This window comes from Hyperolius riggenbachi, chromosome 1, assembly GCF_040937935.1.
Source record: "Hyperolius riggenbachi isolate aHypRig1 chromosome 1, aHypRig1.pri, whole genome shotgun sequence".
Classification (NCBI taxonomy): domain Eukaryota; kingdom Metazoa; phylum Chordata; class Amphibia; order Anura; family Hyperoliidae; genus Hyperolius; species Hyperolius riggenbachi.
The window spans coordinates 328,650,992-328,663,662 of record NC_090646.1 but is presented as its reverse complement, the minus strand read 5'-3'; the positions used below and the strand labels follow the sequence as shown (position 1 = coordinate 328,663,662).

Below are 12,671 nucleotides of genomic sequence, written 5' to 3'. Positions count from 1 at the left end.
CTTTCTGAAAAGAATTGATTCCTACCATTCACTCCACATCAATTTCCAATAGATTCCAGCAGGAAATTTATTGAAAATGTATCAAACCGCTGATTTTGATGCATTGCACAGCTATAAGCCATCAGCCTGCCACTGCTTTTGCCCTGCCCCCAATTGTTTTAACTTTTACTAGTCAAAATCGATCAATCAGACATTTTGGGGAAATTGATTCCCAACAGATGAATCAAAACTGCAAGGAATCGAATGAGAACATAGATGAGTGTATGGCCACCTTAACTTCAAATTTTTTTTTTGTTGTCAGTGTGAACAAAAATCAGAGTAATAGAACATTCTTCTGTTTTGTTTTTTTTTGGTTTTTTTTTACCAGCGCTCAAAAGCTTTAATATGAGAACCATGTACTCAGCATTTGTATAGTTCGCTGACTGCTCAATGAATACAATTGTAACTCTGGTATGTTTCCAGCATTGTATTTTTGCAGAAAGGATTAATGAGAGCTCCACAGGGCATTGGTTCTAATCTGTATTTGTATAGTGTATACAATTGTTGCTCTGGTGTGGTCTGTGTCCTTGCGTTAACCATAAAATATGACTATTTCTCTTTGCAGTTCAGAGAAGCATGCTGGATTTCCTTCAGCACGTGTCCACAAATAAAGATGTCCGTGCAGCAAGCACTGAGGCTGACAAGCATTTATCTGAATTTGATGTAGATAAAAGTATGAGGGAGGATATATACAAAAGACTTGAACACTTACAGGTTTGACCTAAAATGTTTTGTTTGAATGAACAACAAAGATTTGATTAAAGACAGTTAATGTATCCGTACATCTAGCAGTGATTGGCAGATTTGACCAATGGGCTGAAGAATATCAAGACATGAGTGCTGTCACCTGGGCATGCAGTACAAAGCTGTGGGAAGCATGATGGTGCTCCATTTCTCCTGATTTCTTTCTCCTGTCCCCAGCAGCAGCTAATCTGCACCCCAAATAATCCGGTGCCCAGGGAACGTGCCTTATGTTGCCATACTTTAGATGCACTTCTTTCTGCATTATTACTATGTACAAATTTGGTTGTGGGCTACCCAACGATACGGTGATGTGTGCCGAGAGCCCTTCCAGGGTACTTCATCAATACAAATCACGTAGAAAACATAGAAGTCTAAATTGGGCAGCTTGAAAAAAGGTGCCAGCCTGAAAAAGTGGACTGCTGCTGTCAAATGGCTCTTTTAAATATGTCATTTGTATCATGATGTAATGAATGTAAAGTGATCTTTTGAATGTGCTGTGGGATGACTGTGTGTATTTAACCACTTATCCCCTTAGGGACCAGGCTATTTTTTACAATTCAGATCACTACAGCTTTAAGGGCTCGTTGCAGGGCTGTACATCTCAGCACACGAGTGATTTTTTTCCCCTCCCCCCCCCCCCCCACTGCTTTTCTGCCCACCAACAGAGCTTTCTGTTGGTGGGCTCCGATGGCTCCCACAATGTTTGTTTAAATTTGTAGAATTTTTTTATTTTTTTTTGCTTTTTAGGGCTTGTTTCCACTGTTGCGACGCGATTCGCCGGCATTCCGACGCTTGTAAAAACGCATGCGGATGCGTTTCTGCATGCGTTTTTACCCGCGATTTCGCGTGCGATTTCGCATGGCAGGGTGCCATGCGAAATTAACCATGACACTGCCAGGGCAAAATAACATTGGAAAAGGTGCGAAATCGCACGCGAATCGCGGGTAAAAAACGCATGTAAAAACCGCATGCGTTTTTACTATTAAATACATTAGCGGCGATTCGCACGGATTCCCGACGCAGGCGAAATCGTTGCCTCTTTTGTGCGTTTTTTCTCTGCAACAAAAAACGCACAACGCCACCGCAGGAGTGGAAACAGCCCCATCCACTCACATTACATGTGCGAATCCGCATGCGTTGGACGCATGCGGATTCGCGATAGTGGGAACGAGCCCTGAAAAAAATATTTATATAAATCCCCTCCCTCCCCCCCGCCAGCCAATCACAGCGATCGGCTCTCATAGACAGCCTATGAGAGCCGATCGCTCTCTGTGCCTCTCAAGGGGACAGTCGAGCGGCACGGCTGTCCCCAGTACATCGCTGTACTATGTAAATAGACGGAGAATGTCTAACAGTCTCCAAGCGGCAATCACCGCTGAGAGAAAGATGACGGAGCCATTCAAACGGGGATGAGCGTGCAACGCCGCGCGATCCCCAGCAAAACACGCCCCCAGGACTGCATGCCAATTGGCGTTAGGCGGTCCTGGGGCTGCCGCCGTGTTCACGCCAATTGGCGGGACACGGTCGTTAGTTAATTAGCGGGTACACAAAATACAAGCTCTGTTATTTTTGATCAATTTCACTGAAAATCGACCTCGAACACCAACAATGCCTACTAGTGCTGTGATTGTAAGATCTTAAAGAGACACTGAAGTGAAAACAAAATTATGATATAATGATTTGTATGTGTAGTACAGCTAAGAAATAAAACATTAGGAGCAGAGACCTAAGTCTAATATTGTTTCCGGTACAGGAAGAGTTAAGAAACTCTAGTTATCTATGCAAAAGAGCCATTGAGCTCCACGACGTTCAAAGTCACAGAGAACTCGGTCTTCTGAAACGTATTATTTCAACTGTCAGTCATTGTATTTTCTTTTTCTGCAGAGAAGGGTTCAAATGGTCACTTGCCTACTCTGTAAAATCATTTAGAGTGCTGGGTAATGTGTAAACTGCAAATATTAGAGACTGATGCCATGTTATAAAAAAAAAAACAACTACAGGTATATAACATGCTACTAATGTTTTAGTAATTATCCGTACCACACAACCAATTCATTATATCATAATTTTTTTTCGCTTTGTCTCTTTAAGCAACTGATGTAAAAGTTTGCTGCTATAGAGACATCTGTGTTTCCACATTTATTGTTAACACTATTGTATGCAAGTTCAATCTTCTCCAGTATTTAACACATGGGCCCACGTGCAATTTACTTTTTCTCCTGAGTTTTCTCCTAGGTGATATTTTCACATTTGTCAATAAAATGTCTTTTAATCCACCAGCAAGCAAGAAAATACTCAACATAAGTTGGATTGTCCCTTTCCTACATTTTGGTACTTTTTTCCATTGCAAAGTGCTGGAATGTTATTTTAAACTGAAGATGAAAAATTATCTCCTAGGAGAAAACTCAGGAGAAAAAGTTAATTGCATATGGCCATATGCAATTCACCTTTTCACCTGAGTTTTTTTCTCCTAGGTGATATTTTCCCAACTTGTAAATAAAATGCCTTTAACACCACCAGCAAGCAAAAAAATACTCTAATTTGGACAGTACTTTTCACTTACTTTGTAGTATTTTTTTCTATTGCAGAGTGCTAAAAAGTTCATTTAAATATATTACAGACTATTCTACCTCTGGATTCCTTAAAACCGGAAGCAAATAGGTTTTTGGAAAGATTGATAAAACTGGGCCAGAGAAATGGCTTAAACCTTTCATCTGAATTGCAACAGGTAAGACTTTGGGTGTCACACAATACTGTACCATTTATTATTATGGCTTAGATACATTTCTGACTTGGGAGACACATGTGATCTAAAGCTATCACTGCAAAATGCTGTCTGAGCTCTCATACAGGTCTGATAATTCTCCAAATCAAGTAGATATTATTTAGTATATGGAGATTCAGTAATGCGTTTAACATTTTAACTTAATTAGTATATGGAGTAAATAATGTTAATGGTATTGTTCTGAGTGAGGAGTTGCATTACGTTCTCTCCAAAAACAGAAACGCAAAGGAGGGGAAAAGTTATATTGCAGCATATTAAACATGCAGTGCGACTCATACAGTTCATAGAAAGTATGCTTCATTGGCACTGTCAATGCCATGTTATGCGGTTACGCACTGCATACATCTTGTTATGCCCGACAGATCTGTTGCACAACACTTCTAACCTGCCAATGTGAACCATTACATTATATGCAATTATATTGTCTGCCGCACCTCAACGCACCGCTGGACTGCAGCCATCCTTGACAGGTTTTGGTGCTGCAGATATTTTATATAGAGTGCTTGAGAGGCTCAATGTAAAAACAGTGAAGCCAATAGCTCCTAGCTACACCAGTGAGAAAAATTACAGCTTTTTAAAAATGGTACCACTTATGTTTATGAAGTAAATGGAGAAAAAGAGAGGGGCTGATAAAATGGACAGATATTAAGTCCATTTTCACAGTCTTAAAGAGACTCTGTAACAAAAATTGCATCCTGTTTTTTATCATCCTACAACTTCCAAAAGCTATTCTAATGTGTTCTGGCTTACTGCAGCACGTTCTACTATCACCATCTCTGTAATAAATCAACTTATCTCTCTCTTGTCAGACTTGTCAGCCTGTGTCTGGAAGGCTGCCAAGTTCTTCAGTGTTGTGGTTCTGTGATGCATCTCCCCCCTCCAGGCCTCTCTCTGCACACTGCCTGTGTATTATTTAGAGTAGGGCAGCTTCTCTCTTCTCTCTTATCTTTTACAAGCTGGATAAATCCTCCTCTGAGCTGGCTGGGCTTTCGCATACTGAGGAATTACATACAGGCAGAGCTGTCTGCACTCTGCAGGAAGAAACAGCCTGACACTTCAGTGGAAGATAGCTGCAGGGGGAAAGAAACACACAAATGATCTCTTGAGATTCAAAAGGAAGGGTGTATACAGCCTGCTTGTGTATGGATGTATTTTCTATGTGTGGACATACTGTACATCAACCTACTTCCTGTTTTGGTGGCCATTTTGTTTATAAACAAACTTTTTAAAACTGTTTTTAACCACTTTTAATGTGGCGAGGAGGGGCGAAATTGTGACAGAGGGTAATAGGAGATGTCCCCTAACGCACTGGTATGTTTACTTTTGTGCGATTTTAAAGGGATACTGTAGGGGGGTCGGGGGAAAATGAGCTGAACTTACCCGGGGCTTCTAATGGTCCCCCGCAGACATCCTGTGTTGGCGCAGCCACTCCCCAATGCTCCGGCCCCGCCTCTGGTTCACTTCTGGAATTTCTGACTTTAAAGTCAGAAAATCACTGCGCCTGCGTTGCCGTGTCCTCGCTCCCTCTGTCACCAGGAGTGTACTGCGCAGACACCGACCATACTGGGCCTGCGCTGTGCGCTCTTGATGACATCAGCGGGGTCGAGGACACGGCAACGCAGGCGCAGTGGTTTTCTGACTTTAAAGTCAGAAATTCCAGAAGTGAACCTGAGGCGGGGCCGGAGCATCGGTGAGCGGCTGCGTGGGCACAGGATGTCTGCGGGGGACCATTAGAAGCCCCGGGTAAGTTCAGCTCATTTTCCCCCGACCCCCTACAGTATCCCTTTAACAATACAGATTCTCTTTAAAAAATATTGAAGACCCCATTAAATTAGTTTATTTTCATTCACCCACCATTTTTTTTTTTTTTTGTTTGTTTGTTTCAGAAAATTAAGAACCTAAAGAAAAAGATTAGCACGCTATCCATTGACTTCAGTAAGAATTTGAATGAAGATATCACATTCCTGGCTTTCACCAGAGAAGAGCTAGGTAACCCACAATCACATGAACTGTTCCTATAGCGCTGAAACAAACAGTAATATCTTTGAATATGCAATGTTCAAATGCTTCTACCACATAGCACTTTTTTTAGGCCATGGTAGAAATTTACTTTAGCAGCACTATGTCTTGTTTAGGTGAGTATTAAAATGGTAATTAAAATACTTACAGAGATCAAGCTCTAGAGGTGGCTCCAACAATTATGACTTGTTTAAAGCATTTGTGCACAACTGCCTATTTATTTCTCAAGCTTTAAAATAAATTAATTTTGAGAGCTTTGCAACACTGGTGCGTAAAGGGAACCTAAACTGAGAAGGACGCTGATTTTTCCTTTTAAAATAATACCAGTTGCCAGTTGCCTAAGGGCCCGTTTCCACTATAGCGTTGCGGAATCGCCGGCAAATCACCGCAGGCGAAATCGCCTGCGGGTGCGATTCCGCATGCGAATTCGCATAGGTTAGGGTAATGCGATTTTAACCATGTCACTGCCTGTGTGAATTAACATGGGTACCTATGCGAATTCGCTGCAAAAAACGCATGGGGAAAACGCATGCGATCTCCCTATTAAATACATTGCGTGCGATTCGCCTGCATTCCACACGCAAGCGAATTCTGAGGGCTCTGCCGTGCAGAAAAATCCTGCACAGAAAAACGCACAGCAAAACTGACAAGTGGAAACAGTCCCATTCACTTGTATTGGCTGTGCGAATCTGCATGCGGGCAACGCATGTGGATTCGCGATAGTGGAAACGGGCCCTGACTCTCCTGCTGATTCTTTGTCTCTAATACTTTTAGCCATAGCCCCTCAACAAGCATGGAGATGAGTAGCTCTGACTGAAGTCAGCTGCATGCTTGTTTCAGCTATGTGATTCAGCCACTACTGCAGCCAACGGGATCAGCAGGACTGCCAAGCTACTGTTATTGTTTAAAAGGAAACCTCCCTATCCCTTTCAGTTAAGGTTCCCTTTAAGACATTTGCCAGTTCAATTTACCAACAGTGTAATGCTTTTTTCCCAAATTTTTTAATTACTCTTATTTTTACCACTATACAAAATAAAAACTATATACTGTATTCAAATATTGTATTATCTGTCTAAAGTGGAACTGAACTGCAATTATTTTTCTTATACATGAATACATCTTTTCATCTCCCTTCTCCCCTGCATATTGAACCGTCAATGACAACTAAAGCAAGAGCGATATGGAAGCTGACATATTTTTTTTCCTGTAAACAATACCAGTAGTTCCCATTCATTGATCTAAGTCCCCGGTAGAAAGACAAACTGCTTCTTTTCAGAAGCCGCAGTCTTTCTGAGAAAAAAGTTTTCCATCCTCCTTATACTTCCTGGAAGCTTCCAGAACAAAAAAAAAATTAAATTCACTGTGGCCATCTTGTGGCCAAATAGTGAAACTACATCTACCAGTGGCGTAGCTAAGGAGCTGAGGGCCCCGATGCAAGTTTTACAATGGGGCCCCCCAAGCACTCTATACATAACAATTGATACGGCGCACCAAAACCTGCCAATGGCAACTACAGTGTCAGAGGTGCAAGAAGGGGATGGGGAACAGTTTGTTAATGATTACCACTATTCAAAGTATCTATAGAAGTGAATATTATGAGCACAGGACCAATAGAGAGAAAATTCTGAAGGTGAGGTAGGGCCCTTCAGGGCCCCTCTGGCCCAAGGGCCCCGATGCGGTCGCTACCTCTGCACCCCCTATTGCTACGCCCCTGACATCTACATACACTGGAAAGATAACTCTCTGCAGGTACTACCCCAGGGCTTTGACATTCTCTGGAGGTGGTCCAGAATCCCACAGTCCCATCTGGGGAGGGCATGGCACGTGTGCCAATCGCCCTCCTCACTTTGCTGCTGCTGGAGGGGGCTGGGCATGGCTGTTACTCCTAGCAACCATCTTCTCCCATTATGATTAATTGAGGGCACATGCCCACGGTCAGATGTTGTGGGAATGAGAGTGGGTGCAGCATTGTGGATGTAATCTGAAAAGGGGGGGATTGTGGGATGGGGCAGGGCCTTCTTCCTACACAGTTAATTGTTTTTCAAGGACTCCGTGAAGCCTGCTAATTTAACAAGCATACAAACAGTTTATACATACAAAGCTGTGCTAGCATATGAAATTAGTTTATTTTGCACAAATCCAGCCATAAGTAGAAATGGTCAATGTGGTGCAAATAATTGCAGCTTGCATACCAGTTTTAATCCAAATAGTATACAGCTTCGACCTATTCCAGTGAAATGAACTTCCTGTCGATTTTTGGTTTACCCATTTCCAATCAGCATTTAAAAGTGCAAGAGAGACAGAATTGTTTGCGTTTCACTGACCATCTCCAGTCTTAGCTGAAATATCCGTTTTGAGCATCCCGAACTTAAGAAACTTGTCGACCTAGACATCAACTGCCTAAATGAATAAGAATATAATTTATTTAATGTGCTTCTTTTGATTAGCGTATTATGCTTCTTTAGAAACAGTGAATATGTAATACTGAATTTTGTCATTGATGTTATAGGTGGCCTTCCAGAAGACTTCTTAAATTCCCTTGATAAAACGGATGATGGAAAATTTAAAGTGACTTTAAAATACCCTCACTATTTCCCACTGATGAAAAAGTGTTTTGTTCCAGAGACGCGGAGAAAAGTAGAATTGGCTTTCAACTCCCGCTGCAAGGCGGTTAGAAACAATTTTTTTCTTTATTGATGTTACATGTGACCCCCATTGTTGGGTGACACTCTCAATAACAGTGTTAATTTTCTCCCATAGGAAAACAGCTCTATTCTGCAAGAGCTTGTTCAGCTAAGAGAAGAGAAAAGCAGTTTACTTGGATTTGAGAGTCATGCTGATTTTATCTTGGAAATGAACATGGCAAAGAATAGCAAAACTGTGGAAACTTTCTTAGGTACTGCTAATGAAATGAAATAACAGGAAGCATTATTATTACGATTTATTAGGTGCCCAATATTTCACACATTATTGTACAGTTGTGATGGGACAGTGAATTGCAAATAATTCAACTTTTCATGCGTATTTCATGCAAATTTCTTGCAGCTTGGAATTAGGCTAAACGAATATACTTCCTGTGCAGCCATAAATCTACCGATTTTTGCAGCCAATGAACTATATGATTTCATAATTATCAAGTCGGATGAAAATCTGTGTCGCAACAAGCATGCCCAATTGAAGATTTATGTTGAACGTATCAATCGTACATGCTGGGAAATCTAGGGCCGACATAGTCGAACGGTAACGGCTTGCGATATCACAGCCAACGAATACAACGGAACCGCTGTCTGCTGCTCACCCAAATATAAATGTGCCCCCCATGCCAGTGAGTTAAAATACTTGCCGCTAGTGTTCATCCCTCCATCTTCTGCATTTGGCGCCCCACGTGGCTGCCGGCATATAGCATGTGGGGTCCAAATGCAGAGGATGGAGGGCTAAACACTTATGGCGACAACGGACAGGTTAAGTATTTTAATTCACAGGGGGCACTTTTACGTTTTGAAGGCTTCTCAAGGCCGATTCCCAAAAGATTTGATGTCGAAATTAATCGGGAATTAGTCTGTGGTATATGGGCAGCCATCAGAGCTCTCTTTGATCAAAGAGATGTCTTTCTCTTGGTCAATCTCGCAATGTATGGGCACCTTCATTTCTGACTGGCCCAATTCCACATTGCATATTGCTTGCTATATATTTGCAAGAATGACGAAATTATCTGCATCTCATTGACCATCTCTATTGTACAATAAATAGGGAGTACTTGGATAACAAGTAAAAACTCTGATACAGCTGGAGAAGAGGATTGCTTGAAGAAGTTTACAACTATGTGCACACAGTAGACCCTCATCATCTGAAGCAATGATTCGTGATTGTCTTTGGTGATAGTTTGCTTTGTATACAGGAGTCCTTTAGTGCTGGCAGAATTCTCTTCAGAGTTGGAATATACTTGTCCAATTTGCTATTATTTTTCTCTGAGAAACAGGTCTTTATAGCAGGGGACCCCAAACTTTTTCAGTCAAGGGCCGGGTCAACATACTTCAGACTGCTGGGGGGGCCGAAACATACATAAAATGATGTTGAAAAACATAACATTGAATCTAGGTATTGATTTCCCCCCAATTCAGTCATGCGGCACCCGAGGAACGTCTTTGTGCACCAGACAGTGAAGCATACCCAGGTGACAACCTGCCATCCAGTTGGACAGCAATGTCACCTGATGCCCAGCGAATTACTGCTGACTGGCTTCTACAGTATGTGGATGGGTGGTGCCAGTACTGCTATTCTGCCAATATTTAAAGGTGCAGTGAGCTGCATCTATCAGTTACACGCTTTGTGTTTGGGGGGAAGGGGAGGAGGCAGTGAAAAAGCCTCGGCCACATTCGGCCCACCGGCCATAGTTTAAAGACCACTGCTTTATAGTGATCAAGGGTAAACTTCCATCTGAAATTATCACATGATAATTTCATGCAGTAAGTATCCAAAATTGTATATATAGGTTAAAGGGACACTGAAGCGAAAAAAGTATGATGTAACGAATTGTATGTGTAGTACGGATAATTAATAGAACATTAGTAGCAAAGAAGAGTTTCATATATTTTAGTTAAATAGATTTATTTTTATAACTACATAATTCTCTAATATTTGCAGTTTACAAACGACACTCTGTATTTTACACTACGAAACAGAGCAGAGATAATGACCTTTGAACTTTTCTGCAGTAAAACCTTAGAAAGACAGGTTGAGGTAAGTGCTTCAGAAAACAGCACTTTAGTCGACCAAGCTTAGTTGGAGAGGTCTGAGAGCTCAAAGAAGCTCTTTTGCATAGATAACTGAAGTTTCTTAACTTTTCCTGTACTGAAAAAAATATGACACTCACATCTGTGCTACTAATGTTCTATTTCTTAGCTGTACTATACATACAAATCATTATCTCATAAGTTTATTTTCACTTCAGATTTCCTTTAAAGAGAGCAGAACAAAAAAAAAAAAAAAAAAAAGCATACTACCTGATCCAGGAGGGTGGTCAGGTAGTGCCCATTGCTGCCTCTCCTCGCTGTTCTCCTGGAATCCTTTGTTTTTGGTTCTGTGACCTTTGAGGTCACAACGCTGCAAAAGTATGTATAGTATGTACAGTATGTGTTCTCCATGAGCACAGAGTCGAAATTGGAATGCAGGGGGCGGGAGAGAGGCTGGAAGCAGGCAGAGCCAGTGAGAGGCTCTTAGAGATGGGTAAGGGGCATTATGTAGGGGTTCTTCTCCTGCAATGAACGCCCCTTCCCCATTAATCTATCGACAATCTCTCTCTGTCGCCAGATGCAGGGGGGGCTAGCTCAGCACAGGGGAGGCTGTCAGTAGCTCGGAGGACACACAGAGGCATTTCTTTTAGATGGGAACGTGCCTCTATGTACCTCTGGTACACTTTAGGGGAAGGGGAATAGAAAACGTTTTTAATAGGGCATATTTAGGTAATTAGTAATTAAGGCTTATGACCGAGTGAACATAACCTGACAAATACATTATCATGTAGGCAGTTTGGATAGTTTTCAAGGATAAAGATTTATAAATAAGTTGTGGCACTCTAAACTTCTGTACCTTTTCCCCTGAGCATTGAGTATTGCTCTGTAACTGGGCATGAATCATTGGGCAAGTTAAAGGGATGATCCCAATCGCGTAGTCTCTGAATTTGAGTCCTCGTGACAGTTCCTATCTACTTTTATTATGTTGTTATGCTATATTCTTGATCATCATTAGGGCCACAGTACATAAGCATTGGGGTTTACATACATTAGTAGATGTGGTAAATGACATGTTAGCCTACTCTGTTAGCACTTAGCTGTGCAAATCTAATATTGTTCACCTTGCTTAACCCAAAAGCTTTGTACTGTTTAATACAGTGCAAAGCTAACTAAATGTATTCAAATATTATGAACAGTGCCACATGCAGTGTGTACCACGATTCAGTTACATGGGTATACGAAGACTCTTGTTAGTGCAATGCCACAATAAAGGATGTTGCAGTAGTCTAAATCATGTACTAGGAGTTGAGCCTGTGAGGACAGGAAGGGATGTATTTTTGGATATGTCTCACAGACGGACATGGCAAAATCTAGAGGTGTTCTGGATCTAGGGATTGAAGCAGAGTACTGAGTGAAGGTGACACCAAAGCAAGCGTGCCTGACAGTGAGGGAAGAGGAAAAGTCATAGCTGATAGCTGGATAATGTACTGGTTTAGGCCTCTTTCTCTGACACAGGTGACCCGGGTTCGAATCTCAGCTCTTCCTGTTCAGTAAGCCAGCACCTATTCAGTAAGGAGTCCTTGAGTTAGACTCCCTAACACTGCTACTGCCTACTGAGTGCACCCTAGTGACTGCTGCTCAAGTGCTTGAGCCCGCCAGGAGAAAAGAGCAATATAAATGTTAGGTCTTGTCTTGATAAAGACCTGCAATGAATAATTAAACAGGAGAACAAAGAGAGGATATAGTCACAAATACCAGTACTGATACTGACCAGCTGAGATGACCGTATAAACAGTAGTAAACAGTATAAACTCCCGCCGCGTCCCCGTGGCCGGCCGGATAAATTCCCGCTCGTCCCCGCGGGCGCTTCCTTATCTTCCGCTCGATTTCCGCTATTGTCCGCCTGCACGCTGATTGGACCTGTCGGAAATTATCAATCGAGCCATCAGCGGCTCGATTGATAACAAAATATCTACCCATGTATGCCCAGCATAAGAAGTTGAAAGAAATGATGCCGTGTAAATGAAAGTTTGGTTCAAGACTGCTTTAAAGCCCCATGTACACGGAGCTACATCAGAGCGATCCGGCGGCTCGATTAGCTGCCGGATCGCCTCTTCAGCATCCCTGTGCGTACCCGCTGCGTCACCGCTCGCCCGCGCGTGCGTCGCATTCGATCCGCCCTCGTCCCCGCCGGCGCCTCTTATCTTCCGCTCGATTCCCTGCCATTGTCCCCTCGTGGGAAACGAGCAGGGAATCGGCGGTGGCGAGATCCGACCTGTCGGATCTTATCAATCGAGCCGCATCAGCGGCTCGATTGATAAGGCACATCGGAGCCTCATATATGCGTGTAG

General features: G+C 42.3%; 1 protein-coding gene across 3 annotated transcripts in view; it reads left to right on the top strand.

Annotated features, from left to right (window-relative positions):
- The window catches only part of THOP1 (thimet oligopeptidase 1), an 81,286-nt gene that overhangs the window by 38,021 nt on the left and 30,594 nt on the right, over positions 1 to 12,671 (top strand). For all 3 annotated transcript variants that reach the window (XR_011020503.1, XM_068233887.1, XM_068233886.1), the window contains exons 3-7: positions 605 to 753; positions 3,404 to 3,511; positions 5,455 to 5,557; positions 8,097 to 8,257; positions 8,348 to 8,483. Coding sequence is in view for 2 of the 3 variants with exons in the window: in XM_068233887.1 (XP_068089988.1) it covers positions 605 to 753; positions 3,404 to 3,511; positions 5,455 to 5,557; positions 8,097 to 8,257; positions 8,348 to 8,483 (657 nt within the window). In the remaining variant the exon portion in view is untranslated. The remainder of the gene's footprint in view (positions 1 to 604; positions 754 to 3,403; positions 3,512 to 5,454; positions 5,558 to 8,096; positions 8,258 to 8,347; positions 8,484 to 12,671) is intronic.